General features: G+C 45.4%; 1 protein-coding gene across 5 annotated transcripts in view; it reads left to right on the forward strand.

The window, feature by feature from the left end:
* Window positions 1-23999, forward strand: part of CELF5 (CUGBP Elav-like family member 5) — a 473699-nt gene that overhangs the window by 351332 nt on the left and 98368 nt on the right. For 3 of the 5 annotated variants that reach the window (XM_069648412.1, XM_069648420.1, XM_069648445.1), the window contains exons 4-5: window positions 12793-12921; window positions 14560-14639. In XM_069648412.1, coding sequence (XP_069504513.1) covers window positions 12793-12921; window positions 14560-14639 — 209 coding nt within the window. The remainder of the gene's footprint in view (window positions 1-12792; window positions 12922-14559; window positions 14640-23999) is intronic. The other 2 variants (XM_069648428.1, XM_069648437.1) reach the window with 1 other exon arrangement.

Raw genomic sequence — 23999 nt, forward strand, 5'->3', positions numbered from 1 at the left:
ATAGAGTGAAACTATATGCGTAGGAAGGGTAAACAATGGTGGAAACGTCATTATCAGAGGCTCTATAGTGCAATTGCTCAATAGCACATTTACGTTTTTTGGGCAGACGTGTAAAAAACGAATGTGCATGTATTTGAGGGTGGTAAATGAGTAACTCACAGAGTTGGTTAAAGGCTGGACAATGATGGAAACTTGATAAACAGCTTGCCACAACCAATACAAGAATAAATGAATAATTGGGGTAAGGGTGGGATTAGGCCCGCGGAGCCCAGTGTGACTGCCAGATTAAACCGATGAGAGCTGCAGGTCGCGTCATTATGCTGTTGCTTTTCCGCGCTGTGACTGGGGCTGATGGAACCGAGAAACTGGAGTGGATGGGAGTTAGATGTTTGTTGGAAACATGTGGTGGTGATTCTGGGGATGAAATGGTACCAAATTTTGAAAGGACCCATTTATCTCAAGAAAAACGTGCAGATTTGTTTGGGATAATTAGTTGCAGGGAGACATTTTGTGTCCATTTATAAAATGAGTCCTTTCAAAAACTTTGCTTTTACAAATAAGAACATGATATAACCGTTTCAGAACGGATTGGTGTTGAAAGACCCTGACGGAAATGTTCGAGCGAGGAAAGACCGAAGATTATTTTTCTGAAATAACCTTTGGTCTTTTCTCCCCTAAATATTTCCGCCTTGGACCCCAGGATCGCACCCATCCATACCCCGCCCCCCACCCCTACCCCTATCCCCCTGACCCCCTACGTACCTTGCAGCGACCGCCGACTCGCTGTGTCCCTGCGACGCCTGTTCCCTTTCACTTCCGTTATCGGGAACAGGCGCCACAGGGTCCTTTCCTTTTTTTGTTTTTATTGTGGTTTTTCAGGATCGGCTGCGGGGGACACCCTTGCAGCCCCCAGCACCGAGTGCGTGATTTGGTGGAGCGGAATTTTTGAACGGTTGAAATTCTGTCAAATCACACATTCAGGCTTTTATTCTCTGTCATTTTGGACGTTTTCTTTCAGAACATACGCAGGGTAGACCAGTCAATATAGAACACGAATTTGGAAAAGCATATTATATAATTTTTGCAGGTTGATTCACCCAAAATATTATACCATGTCTAGACATCTCCAGATTCATTAGCTCTCATGTAAACACAAATGAGACGCCACAGTACACTATCTACCGAAATGTGTTCTTACTGTCAGCAGGACTAATAATAACACAGGCTTCAGAAATCTCGGGAGGGCTATGAAAGACCCATAAGCACCATATATCGTCCTTAGGTCCCTTTTGAAATGAGCTGGTTTTAAAATGGAACCTGAGAAGTTGGCTCTCTGTTTTGGGTCCTGGCAGTTTGAGGTTATAAATGACAGACTCGTGAAGCCTTATGTGTCAGCCACATTGATGGTGTGAGATTTATATTTCACCGAAGCAGCTGCGATGTTTAATGATGTGGCTGTTCCCTGCTGTAAATGAGTTGCCAATAATAAGGAGGCCTTATGAGTGTCCGAGCAGCTGCTGAGTGTGCATTAGTTGGCTGATGTTCTGAATGCAAGGTGGAAGAAGCGGGAAAGTGGCAGGAAAGAGATTGCAGGTTTTTGAGACCTCTCGTTCCTTGAACAATAGTCCTGTTTTCCCCAGCCAAGATGGAGTCTGCACGGGGCTTTGAACACTCCTTTCTCTGTGCGAGCGTCTTTAGTGCTGCAGGGAGACTGGAGAGGGTTAGGACCCTCGAATCCTTGCTTGAGCGTCCTGTGTGTCTGGGAGAAGGGTGCGGAATATGTTCAGGACCTTCCAGCCTGTGCACGAGTTCACCCGTGGATATCTGTGTTCTCAGAACACTCTAATCCTTGCATGAGTGCACTCTTCACACTGTTCACGCCGGCAGACTTGTTGCCTCTCCAGTCACCCCAGACTCATCTTTCCTTTCGTTGACTTCATGCGCAGTAGCAAGCCTCTGATGCTGTCACTTGTAATAAGGAATAGCTTTCTGCTCACCCTGAAACTTGCCAAGATGTGTTCATGGCCTTCAAGGCTTCGCACGCTCAAGCGCAACTTCCTCTCCCGTTCACTGATATGAGCTCGCCCATCTGTATTACTCTGGATTCGTGTGAAGTGACAGGCTTGTCTGTAGGCTACAGCCAGGATAGAGCCCTGCCGCTATGCCTGAGTAGCTACAGAGAGAGCCATGTCTGTAGGTCGGTTGGAGCATTGAGGGAGGCTTGTCACCATGCCTGAGTAGCGGCAAGGCCCTGTATGTCGGCCACAGCAGTTACAGGGCCCTGTGGCTATGCCTGAGCAGCGACGGAGGAAGCCCCCTCTGTAGGTTGGAGCATTGAGGCAGGTCTGTCACCATGCCTGAGGATTGACAGGGAACTTCCGGACCATGCCAGTGGACTGACAGTAGCGCCCGCCGGGTATGCCTGAAAGGTGATGGAGCACTGCCTAGATGTCTGGGTTTTGGGGTATGCAGTGATAAAACTGCGGCAAAAATGTCGCCTGACCAAAAAATCGCTGCACAAATGCCTTTGTTTGACCCGTTAAAGGTGTACCCCATTACACCATTTAAGGGGAGTTCAGGTTGCAGGGGTGTTCCCCGCTCCTCTTAAATGGCATAATGGGTCTGGGATTTGTGGGGGGGGTGTGCCCGCATCCTTTACATGGATTGCAGAGGCAAAACCACAGCCTTTTTGCCGCAATATTTTGTGTTCATGGCCCTTTTTGCCACGATTTTAATACATGGAACTGGCTTTGGTCTCTAGCACTGACAGAGCCTGTAACATATCTCGGAGCAGCAGCAGCGGTCGTCAGTTATGCCTGGAAAATGGTGGAGCACTGCCTAGACGTCTGAGCCATGGACTCTAGCACGGACAGAGGCTGTAACATATCTCGGAGCAGCAGCAGCGTCTGCCACATATGTCTGGAAAGTGACGGAGCACTGCCTAGACATCTGAGCATTGAAAGAATCCTATTTGTTCCTCCAGGAGTGACAGTGCCCACAATGTATCTAAATATATGACACGTGATCGAGCATTGTCTGTATCTCTCGCAGTAATAGAGCCACACCTGTATCTCTGAGCAGACATGATGCCCTCACTGTATACCTCAGAAATGATAGAGCACTGGCTATACCTCTGTGCATGGAACATGTAACAGACAAGGGTGTGAGTGTTTACATTCCCACGAGTGATATCTGTATTATTGCCTTTGATTTATTGTAATGTGATTGATTAATCCTGCTCAGCATCACCAAGACATTGTTGTCTTAAATAATTGTTCCAATTAATTAATTCCTGGAGGGACGACTTCTTTCGTCTTTGTTTTTTCAGTTACCCCAGTCGCTACCAGAGTTGGGATTTGCCCTCATGTCTCCAGTGACAGTGTGCTGATTGTGATTACAGGAGAGCCTAGCTGACCTGTGAATACACATGTAGCAATGTGCCGGTGACAGTGTGCTGATCACGATTGGAGTAGAGCCTTGACAACCTGGAAACACAAATGTACCAATGTGCTGGTGACAGTGTGCTGATCACGATTGGAGTAGAGCCTTGACAACCTGGAAACACAGATGTACCAATGTGCTGGTGACAGTGTGCTGATTACGATTGGAGTCGAGCCTTGACAACCTGGAAACACAGATGTACCAATGTGCTGGTGACAGTGTGCTGATCACGATTGGAGTAGAGTCTTGACAACCTAGAAACACAGATGTACCAATGTGCTGGTGACAGTGTGTTTATCACAATTACAGAATAGCCTAGGTAACCTGTGAATACAGTTGTACCAATTTCCCAGGGACATGTGTGCTGATAATGATTAGAGTAGAGTCCAGTGTGACAATTCATGGGATCACGTCACTTCTCCCCATAAGGGAGCCCTTCCCCGTGAGGCTAGAGAGGTGAGCCTGCCATGCAACAATCCCATTGGTTTGGCGAAAGCGGGACCTCACAGGGAGAGACTCCCCTCATGGGGATAAGGACTCCCGTACCATGATGGAATTCCCTAACCCTCTTACCCTTGAGACCATTAAACCCATAAGGTCTGCTGAGAAACAATCTGAAAGCACTACTGTATGTTAATGCAACACTCTTGATACCACCAAGACAGGGAAGTCTAAAATAAACATCCAGTCTGACCTCAGGTCATTTTCCAAGAATACTGTGAAGAAGAAGATTTATGGAGTTATACAAACTACTCCTTAGCAAAGTATAGTAGGTGCTGAGAGCAGGTGGCTCTGAGGGGGGGTAAAGAATACACAAGGGATACAAATGACACACCACTGGGGAGGATCCAGCTGTATGACATAAAAATGAACAAAGGACTCAATTAGAAGAAAAGCAGGCATGAAGCCTGGCAGACCTGGGAAGTTAGAACCTGGAAGCAAGAAACTATGTCTGGGAAGGAAACCTCCAGTCAGGAGGACGCCAACAGCAGTTTGTAGGAGTCCTTTGCAGGCTGACGCAGAGCAGGCCTGACTGGAAGCTGGAAATCGACCGGCGTTGGCATGACCTAAAGGAGGTGGAGCGAGAGGACCATTAACTGTGCCAACACCGCCTGGCCGGAGATCCCGCAGAGCCAAAGCAAAGCAGCAGGGTAAGGGAAGAGAAGCAAGAAGAGGGGTCAACAGAAACGCTGTGATTCAACACTCCAGGAACATATAGTGACGTGTCCCCACCAGAGAAGAGGTAACAGGAGCCAGGGGAGAACCGGTAGGGGAATGGGGAGGATGCTAACAACTGGCCTGTTAATGGTGGGCCCGTTGTTAGCACCCGGATCTGCTCGCGGGACCTGCTAAGGATGCCTGGTTTTACCACGAGCAGACCCACGAGCAGACCTCGTAATGGCTCTACCAGCGCCGTTAACTACCGCCTGGGTCATAATGAGGCCCTTTGAGTTTGACAACCACTCTGACGATGAGCACCTAAGTAATTCTTTAGCCAGTTAGGGAAAACCCTTTAGGGATAGGGAAATATAGGTATTTGTCATTATTATTTGAATAAAGATCACATTGGAAATGTCACCCCTTTGTCCAACTCCCTTTCTCCAGCATGCCACACTGGGTAACATCGGAATACAGCTGTACCAATCTGCCAGTGTCAGCGTGCTGTTCACGATTTGAGTAGAGCCTAGGTAACCTGCTAATACAGCTGTACCAATCTGCCAGTGTCCGCGTGCTGAACATGATTTGAGTAGAGCACAGTTAACCTGGGCATACAAATGTACCAATGTGATTGTGACAGTGTGCTGATCATAATTCGAGTAGAGTCTAGGTAACCTGGGCATACAGATGTACCAATTGTAAAAGGCCAGTAATGCAAGGCGGACAACTGCTTGTCGTTTTCTCAAAGTAAGACATTTTATCAAAGTAAACGTTTGCAAACAAAGTCTTTCTTGCCCTACTCTACCGAGAAATTATTTAACTAGTCTAAAGACTAAGGGAACAGTCGCTAGCATGGGTAAACTGGCCCTCACTCTAAACAACAGTCATTCAAAGAAAGTGACAAAGGAACATAAAATAATAAACAATAACGGAATAATATTTGGATAGCATTCACCTGTCCTGGGTAAAATCCTTTTCCAGGTTTTAAAGTCAGCTTCATATGTTCAAAGGAAAAGAAATGTCTTGAACCAGTTCTTATCATTTCCAAGTCAAAATAAAATGTCATTAAACAGAAATTCCACTGGTAACAATTCTGTGGTTTGGTTGAAAAGATCCCCTTCCAATTCCATCCAATAAAACAGCACCAATGGTAATCTTGGTCATCTTCTCTTGAAGACTTTCTGCCACAGTTCAAAAGGAATAGTTATATGACTTTTTGAGCTTCAACTTTACAATGGGTTAGAACTTCTGCAGTACATTTGGTATATTTGTCAGGATGCCTCTCTTTGGGTAGCTGCTTCCTTTTAACAACTACTCTTCTACTGTTATTACTATGAGAACAATCCCGTTCGTCCCACAGTATGCCACTACTTCAAACCACTCCAATGTGACATCTGCTACCACAGTTCAAGTGATTCTACCACGGCTTTAGACTTTGTAATTATTAGGCAAAGTCTGACAAGACACTTCAACCTCTTCAGGTAGTCAAGGCCCTCTTCACTTTTATGACTTTCTAAAGAGGGACAGCCTCTTTGCCTCTCCCGTCTGTCTGACTGCCACAAGGATTTCAATACTTTAGACTTTTTAGGCATGTATTGACAAGACACCTTGACCTCTTCAGGTAGGCAAGGCACTCTTCCTTTTAATTAATTCCTGAAAAGGAACAGCCTCTTTGCCTCTTCCGTCTGTCTAACTGCTGCAAAGACAACCTGCCTCTGCCCACAAAACTGACTTCCTTTCAGCTTCAGGAGTCTTTTAGCATTACAGGTTGACTTCTGTAAATTCTTTACAAGTGCCCACCTCCCCTTCCTCAGCTTTCCCACAACTTTCTGTCCAAGTAATTACCCAGAGGCCGTAGTGCCACTTTGTCAGCTTCATGTAACAACGCCACACTTATATCTGAGGCCACTCGACTGTTGAAAACTTCACACATTAGGTGGATGGGTTTAAACAGGACTGGCTTCACTTTGTAAAGGGTTCGCCTATTGGCTTGGGTAATGTGTGTTCTTCTCTTCAGTCTCGTAACTTCTTAAAATAGTAAAGAATGTCAATTCGGGATAATGCAAGGTTCCATCTTCAAAGTGAAAGCATAATTAGATACACGCGACCACTCTTTAAGGTCGATTTTTAAATATTAGATGTAATTGTATTCCTGTGTAGTATCAATGAGGCAACATTTGACTTCCCACAGGAACCCCAATTGGTGACACGTGACCTTCCTTTGATGCAGTTTTTACTTCTAACTCTTGTAACTCTTATAAAACGTCAATGTCAGGTGTTCGGAATGGATTCAGTAAGCCTTCCTTCCACCCAATTAAGGACACGCGATCACAGCGGTAAAATGAAAGAGTTAAATGATGGCTGTAATAACTTTGACTTATCACGCGAACACTGCACCTTTCAGAATAAATGCAGAGGTTACATTTTCCATTGTTAACAGTCTGCTTAAGACTAACAAACAACTTCTACTCACTTTTAACTACACGCAAGCCTTTTTCGAGCTGGTTACAGTTACCGGCAAGGCTTGTTCAGTGAATCTGAATGCTGTGCTTCCCTCACCGGCTCAAGGGACACTGCGGGTTACTCTGCTTCCTCGACTTCTTCAACTACTGCTACTACTTTGGGCTCACTTGGGACCCACACCCTTCTCAAGCACGGGTTTCTCCGGTCCGACAGCTTACTTTGGAGTGTCTTCCACTCCCAAGAACCTTGGACTTCTGCCTCTGGCCTTGTGCTCCTGCACGCTCTTGGCTCTGCAATCACAGAAACTTAGCTTATACGGGGGAAACATCACTTTCGGCACGTCTTCCTCTGCCCAGCCTCTGCAATATAAGTATTGAGAACATTGTACCCTCTCAGAACCTGCAGGTGAAATCTGCTGTCTTTCCAATCCAGCATCCATTTTTTGATCCCAGTTCCTCGTAAATTGCCAGCCTCGTGCTTTTCCTCTGCTACTACTACTGCCAGCCATCCAACTCCTGCTCCAGCTCCTTCCTCCTCTGCTTTCCTGCTGGGGCCTTTTATGCCTCACAGGTTTGTCAATTGCCTTCAGGTGTTAACCATTAGTTTCAATTGCCTGACTACAGCCATGGGTATTAGGCTTAATTGCCTGACCACTACATCTACATGCCTCTTCAGCCCTCTTCCTCATCTCAGTTCCTCTAGGGTTCTGGGACATGTAGTTAATTCTACCAAAGTTAGGTTTCTCCACTTCTTTATTACATATAAGGTGTATTTAATTCCCTTAACATTTTTTACAGAAGGGCTGTGTGTTTGAACTTTTATAGAGGAAGATGGTTTAGAGAAGACATTTCCACAATCCTTTGTAGTGAACCCTTGGAATAGAGGATGGCATTTATTTTTAAATACCAAAAAGTGTCTTTGTTTTGGTATAGTGTGCTTTGATGTTACAACCTTAGGCTTCACAACCTTAGATTTTATAGAAGGTTGAGAGACATTAAAATGAGAATAAGCCATAACCTCTTTTGGCACATTAGTAAGAATCTTCCTTTCAGAAAAATAATACAGTGTCTCATCCCACAGATTCTCCTCACTACCCTTCACCCTGTCTCCGCCCTTGTGATCTTCCCCCAGTACACCACCCCCAGGGATGGGATCAGGAAGCGTCTGTCTTCCCCTGGCCACCTGGGAGGAGACTTGAGGCAGGGTTTCAGTTAGGGGTCCACAGGATTCTTCACACAATGTGCTGGTGACAGTGTACTTATCACAATTAGAAAAGAGGTAAGCTCGGAATACAGCAATCATATCAGAGGCAGAAAAAAAAAATTGACATGTTGGTCTCCAGCAAGATGTTATCACAGTGGCATCTTTGTTCTTTGTGGTGTTGTCAATGATTATTATTTTCTACAAAAAGCTGTTAATTAAAATGCAGTATTGTTATTAACATCATGGCTATGGTCAAATAAACGCATGACAAATAAAACCTATTACTAACATTTAAATACCTAAACATCAGAGCCTTACCGTTGCTTTGATATTCTCGTTCTGTTCTACCTGAATGAATTGCTTCTTCTTAAATGAATCAAAAATTGGTTTTCATTTGTAGTCGAAATAGAAAGAGTGTTACTAGCTAAATAAAAAAAAAACAAGGGCGTGCAATATTTTAAGCATATCGTTAACCCAGCTAGAGCTCCGTCTATTCTCTAGGCTGAGCAAATCACCCAATATGATTTATTCAAGGTGGTACTGTCAATAGTACAGCCTGAAAACCATAGTGATAAGGGGTACATTTTGAATTGGTTAATTAAAGCGGTGAGACTACTTTCAAAATCCAGAAGTTCTTTGGCTGTTGACAGAGAAACGGCCCATACCTGTGATCGCTGACATGGGAGGAAACAGCCCTTAACGCCAGCACCATAATGGGTACATCCTCTGAACTTGACCTGATAGGCCGCAATTCAATTGATTTGACAATGTTGTTTGTCTTGCAACATGAGCCGACCAATTATTCTCCTATAAAATCTAATGCCCAGGTAATCAAATGTCTTCACCCTTTTCAAGTTTTCATCACACCAACTAAAAGGAGTGGGTTAATCCTTTAATACCTATTATACAACAGCGAGACAGACTTTGAACTGGCCGCTTTCATTTCCCTTGATTTCATCAACTCAACATAGGAATTCACTAAGATTTGTGGAGTTCTAGGCATTTTGCCCAATAAGACCACATCGTCTACATACACTAAACTGGCTGTTTTGTGTCCTGAAAAGGAAGGAACATCAGCACAGTTCATTAAAAGATGTTTTTTCCTGGCTGTCAACATAAAGATTAAATAACAGAGGGTCCATGGCGCATCCGTGGCAGACCCCTCTAATAAACTGAAAGGTGCCTGTACATTCTCCGTTCTTCCCAATGGTGACAAAAGTTTCAGTGTTATTGTATAACTAATAATATCCTGAAGCCATCAAGAACTGACCAAAGCAAAGTTCCCTTCAATGGGCCTCATTACGACCCTGGCATTGGACCATGGTGCTGTTAGCACCATGGTCCATGCCGGATTCCGCCATGGTGGATGGCGGTTACGGTTACGGTGCCGTAATTAGCACCAAGGTCCCTTAGCGGGTTGGACTTTAACGCCTGCAAAAAGCAGGCGTTAAAGTGTGAATCGGGCGTTAAGGGTTTAACGGCGCCGCAGCCTTTGACGGCGCCGTTAACCCCTTAACGCCAGGGTTGTAATGAGGCCCAATATATTGAAAGCCATTGACAGGCCCATGAAAGCCAGATGCTTTGCAACGTCTGTGACTTCATACTATTCATCAATAGCAACAGACAAGTTCAGGCACTGTTCGATTGTGCCCATGGACGTGCAGAAGCCAAGTTGAGAGTTAAACTTGATCTTATCCTCCTCTGGCCAGGCGTGAAGCCTGTCCAGCGGAACCCTCCCAAGTATTTTTATTCAAATGTCACTGAGGGCAATTGGCGCGGTTTCCCCTTTTCAAACAACATAATGATATTAGACAATAACTGCATAGCCAGCAATCTTCTGGTATTAAGAATAACCTGAAATAGATTGAGTAAAAGAGGAATCCCAATAGCCTGGGAAAGCTTATACAAATCACCAGGCACTCCATCTGGCCCCAGGGCTTTGCACAAACGCAAACCTTTAATTGCGTTCCAGACCTCTGATAAAGAAATATTTTCAACAGCGAACTCACTGGAAGAAAATAAATTAATTCTGTCTTCGCTAACTCCTCATTAAAACCACCACAAACATTTATATAGCGATTGAACCATTGGAAACCTGTAATATTACCTACCGTATCCTCCATACTCTGCTACACTCAGTATTGAGGCCTGAAGCGACTCGTTTCCCAAACTGTCTGGTATCCTGTGAATATGCGTCCTCAGGACTGTTCTGCATAGAATACTTTTCCCTCATGCATAATATGTCTATAATTGTAATCTCCTAAGTGCTCCTATAACATCTGGATTCTTCAGTGACGTCATAAGTGATGTCAGAAGTGTTTGTTTGGAAACTCTACATCTCGCATTAAAGCAGGTTCACTGTTTCCTATCGGCAAGGTTTACTTGTAGAAAACACTTTATAGATCATTTCACTAAGGGACGGAAAGGAACCAATCGTACTGTCGATTGTGGTAAGGCATGAATTGTGATTGGTGAATGCGGGTCAATGTCATTGAGCACCCAGCATGATTATTTCCCCAGTCTAACCCTCCAGGGCCTGTGTGACGGGCTGCTGTAAGCTATTTAAGGCTTTTGTATTGTGTGAGGGACTGAAGGATCCATGATCTGCCATGCTCAGGTGACCCGCCCAGTAGCTGTGGGTCACCAGAGGAAGTGAATCAGGAGCAAGAAAAGGAAGAATAGTGTAAGATGAGAGACTATGGGAAGGAGCAGGAGTGGAGGAAGGAGGGAACGTGATGTATTGTGTGAGGGTGTGAAGGGTCCATGCTCTGCCATGCTCAGGTGATCCGCCCAGTAGCTGTGGGTCACCAGAGGAAGTGAATCAGGAGCAAGAAAAGGAAGAATGGTGGAAGATGAGAGACTATGGGATGGAGCAGGAGTGGAGGAAGGAGGGAACGTGATGTATTGTGTGAGGGTGTGAAGGGTCCATGCTCTGCCATGCTCAGGTGATCCGCCCAGTAGCTGTGGGTCACCAGAGGAAGTGAATCAGGAGCAAGAAAAGGAAGAATGGTGGAAGATGAGAGACTATGGGATGGAGCAGGAGTGGAGGAAGGAGGGAACGGGATGTATTGTGTGAGGGTGTGAAGGGTTCATGCTCTGCCATGCTCAGGTGATCCGCCCAGTAGCTGTGGGTCACCAGAGGAAGTGAATCAGGAGCAAGAAAAGGAAGAATGGTGGAAGATGGGAGACTATGGGATGGAGCAGGAGTGGAGGAAGGAGGGAACGGGATGTATTGTGTGAGGGTGTGAAGGGTTCATGCTCTGCCATGCTCAGGTGATCCGCCCAGTAGCTGTGGGTCACCAGAAGAAGTGAATCAGGAGCAAGAAAAGTAAGAATGGTGGAAGAGGAGAGACTATGGGATGGAGCAGGAGTGGAGGAAGGAGGGAACGTGATGTATTGTGCTGCTTGCCAAGTGGCTAAGTCGTCCTTAGTCTGCTTCAAAGTGCTGCAAGGAAAGGGATGAGAGGAGGAGGGGACAGGAAAGATAAGAGAAGAGGGACGGGTATTGAAGAAGGTGTTGGCTGCTACTATGACACTTATACTGGGCCCTGGCTGTCTCCCAGAGTACTGACAGGGACGGTCTGCGTGCACAGGCCCTGTTTGTATAAGTGAGCACCAACACGCCCTGTCTGTGTACCTAAAACGTGACAGGGCTCTGTCACTATCCTTCTTTTTTTTAAAAACTCTTTATTTGTCATTTCAAATTTATAAACATAACATAGTCATCAATTAACATTTGTGAGTTAAATCTTAAAACGGTCAATTATGTTCTTACTACACAAGAATATAAACCAATTCAAGTCTTTACCATGAAGACATATAGTAGAATCATTTACTATAACTAACCCTATAAAATAATGCCATATATACACAACTATCAGGGTAATAGTTTAGCCTCAATTATACAGTTTGTTGAATGGTCCCCATATTTCCAAATACTCACCCTCTCCTTTCTGCAGTGATTGATTCCGGCCTATGTTCCTAATCAGTGCCAGGACACGGTGTGCCGCTGTGTATGTTTTTATCTCTATACAGTGGCAGGGCCCAGTGTGTATGTTGTGTCCTGTATGTATGTTTCGTTATTCAATAACAGTTCCCTGTTAGTTTCTGAGCTTCTGAGCAGTGACAGGGCCATGTGTATCTCTGAGCAGTGGCAGGCCCTGTCTGTACCGCTGAACACTGGCAGGCCCTGTCTGTATCTCTGAGCAGTGGCGGCAGGACCCTCTCTGAAACCCTTGCAGTGGCAGTGCTGGTTATATCTCTGGGCTGTAAGTTATCTGAAATGTCTGAAATACTAAGAAGTTAATTGGTGCCATCAGCCCTACTCTGTTCCCGCCATAATTCCGCCATTTTGGGGCTTGTTGTCATAATGCAGGTCTTTCCCATGCCCGTGCCCTCCGTCTCGCCGAGTGTATTTCACGCCAATGCCATGTGTGCTGAAGTGTGTGCGCCTGCAGCCAGTAAACTGTGGATTAATGTCCTGACCCGAGATTTACAGAAGATTGATGGTTCTATGTTTAACTATAGGAGACAGGAAGTTGTTTGTGGGCATGCTCAGTAAGCATCAGTCCGAGGATGACGTGCTCCACCTCTTTGAGCCTTTTGGGGTGATTGACGAGTGTACAGTTCTGCGCGGACCGGATGGAAGCAGTAAAGGTGTGAGTTTCATCTCTATTTCTCACCTGTCTCTAGCTTAAATCTCCCCGGGGCTGGACTCTGGGGTTGCCCGCCGAGATGAGCCTCCAGCCCCCACGGGAGCATGAGGGTGCGTTCCCGCAGTCTGGGTGACATTAGATATGGCTGGCAGGGAGGTTTGTTCAGGGTTGGATTGTTCTGTGTTTTGAGGGTAGATGTCATAGTCCACAACATTCACACCCGGAGGGATGGGGATGCTTTCCAGAAGTACCTAAATCGCCCGGGGTGCCTTACACTGCCTATGTGTCGCAGTCTGGGATTGGATGATCTGGTTTTCCCTCCCCAGACCCTCAGATCTCAGAGTTTATAGGGTAATGAAACCCTGCAAAGGAAGCGAATACTTTACTGACCTGAGATACCTAAAGCAAACATTTGTGTGTGTTCTTTTTACTAGTGCAATTTTCAGGTACATGAAATTTGGAAGAGCCTCTACTTGGCGCCATTTTTAGTAGCTCCGTGATGCACTGAGGGTAATTTAGGAAGGCACTCTCTGTCCCCTGCATCCAAAGGCTCTGGAGGATTTGTTGCCAGTTAGTGCCCGTCAGGGACAACAGCGGCTGAGGCTCTGAGGATCCACTCTGTCCAAAATGGAGCTGCTGCCCTTTCCGGGAAAACCATGGCAAACGCTGACCGAGGCCTCAGAGATGGGGCAAACGTCACACCACAAATTACCCACAATGCACCAAGTTGCCACAAACACGGTCACGAGAAGAGGGTCATTCTACTTCCTGGTTTGGGGATTTAGGAAGGTAAAAGAACAAACAGAAAATAACATTTTAAAATAAAAAATGGTGCTTCTGGTCAATAAAGTATTCTATTTTTTAGTATAGCTAAGAATGCGACTGAACTGGGGGATGGTGGTATGGTCATCGTCATCGATATAGAGCCTTCTGGAAACACTGAGGCACTCTATGCTGTTAAGGGCCACTTTGTGCACAGGAGACACTTGGGGGTGTTTTGTGTATCTATGTGTACCGTATTGTCATAGTTTTTCGGGGACAGACTCTCTTCCCTTTCCTTCCCTCCCCTACCTCCTCTCGTCTATTACTCTGGCATCATCAGCCAGTGGCACAGAGCTTGGATGATGACATCATAACATTCTCTGGCATCCCAGGTTGCAGGGACACAGGCATAGCTTTCCAATACATCATCTCATCTCGATGTAGTTAAAACAACCAACAGTTTGCATAGAGAATAAAACAGATGTGGGGAAAGCACGCACGCACACACACTCAGACAAGTGTCTTCTCTTTACAAGGTGAGCATTTATAAGCGTTGGGGTGCCCTTGCCGAGAAGAGTTTCATTTCACCCCCATGTTGTCAAGTGGAGCATTGCTCTGTTGGTGGACCAGTGGTGTGTAGGTTCTCATCCGTCTGTCTGAAGTAGCCTAGATGCGCGGTGGTGTGGACACTTCCTCGTCTCAGCAGGCGAGGGGACACATTGCTCTCTTGTCTGTCTGCCATTCAGTGTCCTGTGCAGGGTGAGTGGTGTTGTGAGTCTGTCACTGAATTGCTATGCTTGCTATTTTAGTCTCGCCTACAATCCCTTTACTTTCTTTCTCTCTTTTTCTTTCTCTCTCTTTTGCTTGTTACTTACAGGTTGTGCCTTTGTAAAGTTTTCCTCCCACACTGAGGCTCAAGCAGCTATCCAGGCCCTACATGGCAGTCAGACCATGCCAGTGAGTAGAATATCATTGTCTGTGTGTCCTCAACAAGCCACACCTATTTTAACCTGCAGCAGACATTCCAAGAACCACACACTCTTGACGATTCTCACAGAAGACCTTGTTAAACTTGGCTGAGATCTACTTACTGATGGGACGTTTCCAGGTGTAGGCAAAGCCTTTAAAGCCCCAAGATGTCTCAACTAATGCTTTAGGAGACTGACAGATGCATGCTGAAACATTTACTGACAGATGCGTGCCGAAACATTTACTGACAGATGCATGCCCGAAAACTTTACTGACAGATGCGTGCCGAAACATTTACTTTAAGGGCTGGATGTGCTGTTGAAGGGAATAAGGGCTGGCCACCAGGGTCGGACTGGGGCACAAAATTGTCTCGGGCACCAACGTAAAAGTGTCCCACAAGGAATTCATTCCTTTTCTGACACTGTTTGAATAGTACCCACGGGGGAGGTTTTTGATAAAATGTACATTTTAAAGAATATTTATTCAGCAACACTGCTCAAAACTATTAGGCGCATAGTTAAGTAACTCATCAAATTGGCCCACATTGACAAGAAAAATGCCCCACTTTGACCAAAGAAACTGGGCCACGCAAGCATTTTGCGTTTTTGTTTCGGCCATGGGCCTATTGCCCTATGAGCCAGTCTGAGCCTGCTGGCCACGCCTGCAGAGCTTTTTACCTCTAGAGCTGGATGGCTGAGTACATTGACTCAAGGATGAGGCTGTCAAATTTGGGCCTTGAAGGCCCATTGTGATTTCGTAGGGATCCAGAGCATTTGATCTCAGGGCTGGGTAACTAAGAACATTGGGGATACAACCTCTTTCACCTGTGGGGCTGGATGGCCGAGGAAATTGAGGAAGAAGAGCATTTCACTTCTCGCTTGATTGTTTGTTTGTTTGTTTGTTTGTTTATTTTATTTATATCGCGCACCTGACCCGGAGGTAATTGGGCGCTGTCGGGTAGTACAGATTACAAGTCATAGCATAGACAGTTATGTACATGAATACAGTTTGAACATTCAAGGTAAGGTTACAGTGGTACATATATACATATTAAACATTATACATATTATACATTTATTTATTTATTTTATTTATTTATTTATTACATTTGTTATACGCCCAGACCCGGGGGGTATCACGGCGTAGTTACAGACAATGGGAGAATGCAATCTTAGAAAGTACACAGAGGAACACAGGAATAGCAGTCAATAATATACAATAATATGCAAGGCAGTCAAGAATATACAGCAAAATGCAAAGCAGTCAGATATGTACAGTTAATTGGAGCGGATTAGTGCTCTAGTTCAGTTAGAACTTATTGAAGAGCCAAGTATTCAGGAAGCTTTTGAATTTAGGGAAGGAGGTTTCGTTCATAATGTGGGTAGGTAGCACATTCCAGTGTCTAGGTGCCAGTGTTTTGAAGCTACTACCCCCTGCTTTCTCTCTTTTGAATCTGGGGGTTTCAAGGTATGCGTTTTTGTTGGACCTGAGGAGTCTGGTCTGGGGCTTCATCGTGACTGTATTGTTGAGGTATTTGGGAGCTTTGTTAGCCCTGCATTTGTGGGTGATGCTCAGGGTTTTAAATAGAATTCTGGCTTGGATGGGGAGCCAGTGGTGGTCTCTTCTGGTGTAGACGCCAAGGGTCTTGACTTGTTTAAGAACAATGATTGTGGTTCCATCGATGGTGAATGATTTGAAGGCGGGCTCAAGGGTGTTGATTTTGCTGGAGGAGCCTAGTATGAGGAGCTCCGTTCTATCGTCATTGAGACAAAGGCTGTTATTGGCCATCCAGTTTTGGATGAGTGAGTAGATTTGGTTAACCAGGAGGGAGTCTTGTTCATGATTGCCTGAGAGAGGAATGAGGATTTGGGTGTCATCGGCGAAGTTAGTATAGATGACACCCATGGCATCCAAAGCTGCAAATAATAGCTTAGTATAGGTATTATACAGAGTGGGGGATAGGCAAGAGCCTTGCGGCACACCTGCTGGGACAGACACTGGGTCTGCTGATTCTTTGCCGATGGACACTCTGGAGGTCCTATCAGCCAAGAATGATTTGATCCAGTTGGTAGCGCTCTGAGCTAGGTTGAAGTTGTTTGCTAGAGTGTTGCAGAGTTTGTCGTAGTCAACCAGATCGAAGGCCGCTGAGAGGTCCAGGAGCATCAGCAGACAGAGTTTGCCTGCTTCTTTAGTGGCATCCATTTGGATCTTCAGATCAAGGAGGGCTGTCTCTGTACTATGGTTGGGGCGGAATCCTGACTGGCGGTCTCCTAATAGTTGATGTTGTTCCAAATGGTTCTGAATTTGGCAATAGGCTATTTTGTCAATTAGTTTTAGGAGAAATGGGACCGTTGTAATAGGTCGGTAATTAGTGGGTATTGAAGGGTCCAGGGATGTTTTTTTTTTAGGAGTGGTGTCACCCAAGCTTTTTTGATACTGTTGGGGACTGTGTTTGTGAGGAAAGAAGCATTGATGAATTCGGTAATTATGGGTGTGAGGGTGGGGGCACATAGTTTTACTAGATGGGAGGGGTATTGGTCTTCTTTACAGTTGGAAGCTTTGAGTTTCATATGGTGTCAAATACTTCTTTGTTAGACACTGGTGTAAATTGAAATGGGGGGCCAATAGTGGCATTTGATGTAGTCGTTGATATAGTGGGTGGAGTTTTGTCAGCTAGGAGCGTTTTTTTATTATCGATTTTGTTTTGCAGTAGGAGAATTTTAGATGAGAGTGTGTTTTGTATAGTGGTGCACCAGTCTTTGCTAGCGTTAGAAGGTGGTGAAGTTTGACAGGGGTTTTCGAGCTCTCTAAGGATGGTAAACAGTTCTTTGCTGTCGGAGGATTAGTAATGCGGAAGTTGAAGGCATTGGCTTTTTGAGTGATTATAGCTGATTTATATATTTTGTTGGCTTCAGCGAAGGCTAGTGCCGATTCTGGGGTATTGTTTTTCTTATGGAGGTGTTCAAGAGATCTTTTTGTGCGTCTTAAGGCTACAAGTTCCTCATTAAACCAAAAACAGGAACGTTTGTCAGGTCTACGGGTTTTGGTGGTGATGGGAGCAAGTAGGTCAATAGTTTGGGTAAGGCATTGTTGGTATTGTTCTGCTAGATAGGAGGGGTTGTTAGTGCCTAGAACCGTAAGGGCAAGGGCAGCACTCAGGACTGGAGTGAGTTTGTCGGAGGAGAGTTGGGTCATAGCAGTAGAATGTGCCGATCACCTAACGGTTAGTGGTATCAGGAGCTGTTGTTTTCTATTTTATTTAGTATCCAAGTGATAGCCTGACTTCTGAAATTGTTAAAGGTTTGAATGGTTTGAATATTCTGAGGGAGGGTGTTCCAAAGCTGGGCGGCTAATACTGGGAAGCTAGAACCTCTGGCTCTTTTTAGATTGTATCTGGGCACCACCAGGCGTGGTATGTTGGAGGATCTGGTGAATCTATTGGAGACCTTCCATGTAAACTTATCTGTAAGGTGGGGGGGGCTTGGTGGTTAAGCGCTTTGTGAGTGAGGCAGATAGTTTTTAAGGAAATTTTGTCCTGTATAGAGAGCCACCTGTGGTGCTTTCTAGTTTCTGATATATGCTCTCTTTTGGGAATATTCAGCGCAGCTCTGAGCGTGTTATTTTGCATAATCTGTGGTTTACTTAAGATGGTTTTGTTGGCTCCTAGATAAAGACTGTTGCAATAATCCAGTTTAGATTGTATAAGCGCTCGCGCCAGATTAATGCAGCTAGTGGGGGATAGTAAAGGTCTACAGGCTTTGATCAACTTGCCGGTGTAGGCTGTGGCCGATGAGGTCATGTTAATCTGCTGAGTTAGGTTAGACTGGGCATCGAGGTAGAAACCTAAAGTTTTTACATGTTTGGCAATGGGAATACTGTTCCCATCGATGACGATCTTTGTATAATGAGGACATAGTTTGAGAAGGTTGTTCGATGATCCGACTAGTAGTAATTCGGTCTTTTCATCATTCAGGCAAAGGCCATGTGTGGCCATCCATGCCTGAATGATGATGTAGACTTCGTTGATCCGCGCAACGTCTATATCGTAGGTTCCTGAGAGGGGTAGGAGTATCTGGGTGTCGTCCGCATAGTTTGTGTAGGTGACACCCAGACGGTCCAGTTTGTCAAATAGTGGCTTTGTAAAAATGTTGTACAAAGTGGGCGAGGCGCAGGATCCTTGAGGGACTCCGCAGGTGATGGGTATGGGGTCAGCAGCTGCTGACGGTGAGAACACGCGCATAGTTCTGTTGGCGAGGAAGGATTGGATCCAGGCAACTGCAGAACTGGAGAAATGGGTGGTTACAAAGTATGGAGTGATTCACCAGATCCAAAGCCGCAGAGAGGTTGAGTAGGAGTAGGATGGCCATCTTGCCTTTGTCTTTCAATTCATCGATCTGGCTTTTGAGGTCGACAAGTGCGGTTTCTGTTCCGTGCTGGGGTCTGAAGCCAGATTGACGGGTGCCGAGTAGTTTGTGAGCTTCAAGATAATCTTGTATTTGCAAGTAGGCTATTCTGTCCAACATTTTGAATAGAAAGGGGACTGTCGTGATTGGTCTATAGTTAGTGGGTATAGCCGGGTCAAGGGTCTGTTTTTTAATAGTGGTAGAACACAGGACTGTTTGAGGTTCCTTGGGACAGAGTTATTGGAGAAGGAGGAATTTACAAGTGTAGTAATGAATGGGGCAAGGTCTCTAGCTGCATCTTTTATAATCTGGGCTGGGCAGCTATCGCCCTTACAGTTAGATGGTTTAAGAGAGGCAATGATTTTTTGAACTTCAGGAATGGTGACCTTTTTTAATGTGAAACCTGAGTTAATGTGAGGAGTAGGTGTAGGAGCTGGTGTAGTGACTGTTAGTTGGGATCTTTTGTCAGCTATTTTGGTCTGCAGTCCCTTGATTTTATTGGAGAGGGCATTTTGAATGCTAGTACACCAGGCTTTATCCTTAGTGCATATATCTGGCGGTGGGTTGGGGTTCTCTAGTTCTCTTAGAATGTTGAATAATTCTTTAGTACTGGAGCTGGCTTGGGCTATTCTGTCATTATAGGTTTCTTTTTTAGGCTGGATTATCTTATTTTTGTAAGTGGCAGTGATAGTGGCCAGGTTAGTTTTGTTTTCAGGTGTGGGGGATGATTTCCAATGTGATTCCCATTTTCTTTTTTCAGTGCGGAGTGTTTTCAGCTCTGGACTGAACCACGAGTTAAGATGGGCTATGGGTTTGCTTTTACGTAGTTTTAGCGGGGCAATATCATTGATGGCTTTAGTCATAGTCTCATTGTAGATGTTGATTAGAGTGTTAGGATCATTTGTATCCGGTAGGGCATTGAGTAGTGGGGCTACCAAAGGAACTAGAGCATCTGCTGTGATGTTACGTTTATTCCTTGTGAGGCAGGGGGGAGCAATAATGGGCTTTTTCTTTTCCAAGTTGTTGATATGCAGTTCAAAGGTGATAAGGTGGTGGTCTGACCATACTAGTGGGGTCGGATCTAGTGGGGTGATGGCGCAATTTAGAACCGCAACCCAATCAAGTATCCTACCTTTTTCGTGTGTAGGTTTGGTGCTAATTTGAGTGTAGCCTTGTTCTAGTAGTGCAGAGGCTAGAGAGATGGCGTGTGGGTCGCTAATGTCCTTGTAACCGAGGTTGAAATCTCCTAAGATAATATTTTGTGCCGTTGGTTTGGTGTCGGCTGCTAGGGCTGTGATATCTTCTTCAAAGGACCCCAGAGGTCCTGGAGGCCTGTAAATGATATGTAGTGTGATAGTGCTGTTGGGTGAGGTTTGGAACTTGACTGAGAGGAGTTCACATGATGCCAATGGCGTAGGGGTGGCTATGTTGAGAGTGTCTTTAAAGATAATGGCTATTCCTCCTCCACGAGCCGTGGGTCTATCTGCCTGAAGAATGGAGTAATTAGCTGGGACGGCTAGGGCAATAGAGGGGCCTGCTGCCTCATGCAGCCAAGTTTCTGTTATTACAAGGAAGTCAAGGTTATTGTTCACAATCAAGTCAGCAAATCTCAGTTGCATGTGCTACCAATCACCTGACGTTCAGTAATGCTCCCTTAGTGGGCTGTGATTGTGGGTCCTCTGTTGGTAGACTGGGGCTAATGTCCCTTAGGTTGTTCAGAGGGGCTGTACGCCTTTTCTTTTGGCGCCTGCGATTATTGTCAGTGGAACCTGGGCGAAACTGCGCTTATGATCTTATTGGAATATTCTAATGCCGGGTGCCTACTGGACGGTAGTCTACTGGTTAATCTCTCGTTGCGCTTAGAGATGTCAGGAGGGGAGGCGGTTGAGGCTATAGGCACGGGGGCAACTTGTCATGTGTGGTGCACATAGTGGAGGCTAGATGTAGTTTGGTTGTGGTTCGGGTGGGAAACGGGGGTAATGTGGGAAGGAAAGGTGTAGGGCAAGGGATAGGGTGGTGACGGGGACATCTCAGTCTGCCTAACTCTTCATCAAACTTAATGTAGTGACCTCTAGTGCAAGGGATGTCAGATGGTATAATGCACAATAGGAACATAGTTAAAGTTAGCAGTGCCTGCATTCTGTTATGATAATGGGCAATTTGGCGTGAGCTTGCTGATACTGGGTAGTTTACAAGGCACAAATATGCTGCAACCTAGAATCGAAATTTAGCAGGTAGGGCTAAATAGATAATCAACATACAGTCAGCTGTTGACATTGATAGCAGTTGGGCGCTAATCACAAATATAGTGCTGGCTTAGACCAGGCTAGAATGCGTGGAGTAGGTGCAAAATCGGCTGAGGTTTAGTGAACATTAGTTTGGGCTAATTTAAAAGCATAAATAGAGCACACCTAGATGAAACTTTAGCATTGGGTGCCAGAGTGGCGCTAATTCAAGTGAGCACACCTAGATGCAACTTTAGCATTGGGTGCCAGAGTGGCGCTAATTCAAGTGAGCACACCTAGATGCAACTTTAACAATTCAAGTGAGCACACCTAGATGAAACTTTAGCATTGGGTGCCAGAGTGGCGCTAATTCAAGTGAGCACACCTAGATGCAACTTTAGCATTGGGTGCCAGAGTGGCGCTAATTCAAGTGAGCACACCTAGATGCAACTTTAACAATTCAAGTGAGCACACCTAGATGCAACTTAGCATTGGGAGCCAGGGTGGCGCTAATTCAAGTGAGCACACCTAGAGGCAACTTTAACAATTCAAGTGAGCACACCTAGATGCAACTTAGCATTGGGAGCCAGGGTGGCGCTATTTCAAAAGCATAATCAGAGCAGGCCAACGTTGCTTCAGTAAATTGGCACAGGCCTGGGCTTTCAATTCTAGGGCTTGATGGCTCTGGGAGAATGCCCTCGGGATATAGAGAAGTTTATCTGCAGCAATGGAGGGCTAAGCGAATTGGGGGTGAAGACCGTTTTCACTCAAGAGATGGATAATGCTCTGCCACTGACTATAGGGAGCCTTTCATCTCAAAGGCTACATGCATAGGGGAAAAGACACGTGTGTTAGCTGGAAAATAACACACCACTTCTATTTAAGAATACAGTGAAAAGGAAGGCGCATTAATGTGAAGATCAGAAATAAATCCTAAATTATATGTGTCAGGTTTGTAGGCCTTGTATTAACAAAGTTTCTAAATATCAATCTGAAAAATCATCACACCAAACCCCAGCCACAAAACCGAAAGTGACCTGAAAAGATCAGCAAACACTCCCTAAGTAAAGAATCCTACAAACAACTGTGAAGAAATCCACCTGAAAATCCAGGAAGCTTTACAGCAGAGATTCCTGGAAGAGGAATTAGGAAGTATTGTGAGGGAACGTAAAGAAAACCCTAGAAACAACCAAAACAGAGATAATGGGCCTCATTACACGGAATGCGGAAAACCATGGTGCTATTAGCACCATGGTTGCCGCCGGTACCATACCGGTACCACCATGGAGAAAAGGGAAATTATCATCCTATTCCAAGGTTGGCGTGGCGGTAATTCCCCCTTTCTCCATGGCCCTTTCCCATTCCCATTTTTGCCCCATAGGGCTCAATGGGAATGGGGAAGGGGCTAATTACGGTACCGCAAATTGCGGTACTGTAATTAGCACCAAGGTCCCTTTGCGAGTCCCAACTTTAACGGCTAGTCTACACCAGCCGTTAAGGTCGGGTCTCGCAAAGGGACCTTGTAGTAAGGTGGTAAGGGTTTACCGGTACCGGTGCCCTTACCGGTACCGGTAAACCCTTACCGCCTACTGTGTAATGAGGCCCAATGTGTGATCCAAAAAATGGCCTCAAAGATGCAACCCCACTCACGGGGGCAAAAATGGTTCTAGTGCTCCTCATATCCAAAACTCTATATGGACAATCCATTCCCTTGCAGATGCATGGAACCCAAAATGCGACCTATGCGCATGCGCAGTGCCTGAGAATTTGACACTGCCCGGGAAGCATCTTGCTTTCAGCGTGCACGATAGCTTCCTGAGTTAGCCACTTCTCTGAGGCCCCTGTGCTCATCCTCAGGACACAGGTTACAATCCTGGCATGGCTGATCATGAGGTTGATAAATGAGTACCATTAAATTGGGTAATAATAACACCTGTTATCACAGCAGTTCAATGTGGGATGACATCCGGCAAGGAGCACTAATTTTATTAAACCGCATCTGTCACACTTGTATTTCCACCCCCCAAACAGCCAGGGATCAAAATGCTTTTTCTCCCCGAGCGTTTCAGCAAGGCAGGCCCGCCTCAGTGAAAAGAGCTCCCAGCAATGTGCTCTTAACACTAATGTTTTCAAACAAGCTGAACAACTCATCTTTGTGGTGAGGAAGGATAGCTCAGGCCCAATGCGTTTGCAAGACAATGCAGCGCAACACAGGTTTGTATCCCGATCCCGCGATTAGAAACCACTTGCTGGAATTAAGCGTGCTATAAAAGAATAATTATAATTTGTGCCACTGTCCAGCCCCTCCTGAAATGCACAGGTTACCTTTGAGAATAAGGAGGCTTTCAGCAGTGACCATAAGTGAAGAAAGTGCATCATCTGAGCTTTTTTCATTTGCACTCATTTTTGAGACTCGGGCCATTGTGTCGTGTGAAAACAGAAACACAGATTTATTGACCATAAAGTCAATATAAAGTATATTTCCTTGCACAAGAGCTTTTTGGTGAGTGTCACCTTCCTCTTATCACTATTGAAGAGCATTGTGGAACGCTTAGCACTCATCGACACTCTTAGCAGCAGGCTGCGAAGGAGCAGTTTTCCACTGTCGCTAGTCCTTCAATGTGAAAGAAACACGCGCACGTGTTTACATTCCTGAAACCCTAAGTGCAGTGGATGCAGTGGGGCAGTATAAAGATGACTTTGATTAAATCTTTGCCATT

Source organism: Ambystoma mexicanum, chromosome 1p, assembly GCF_040938575.1.
Source record: "Ambystoma mexicanum isolate Mex_15411 chromosome 1p, UKY_AmexF1_1, whole genome shotgun sequence".
NCBI lineage: Eukaryota > Metazoa > Chordata > Amphibia > Caudata > Ambystomatidae > Ambystoma > Ambystoma mexicanum.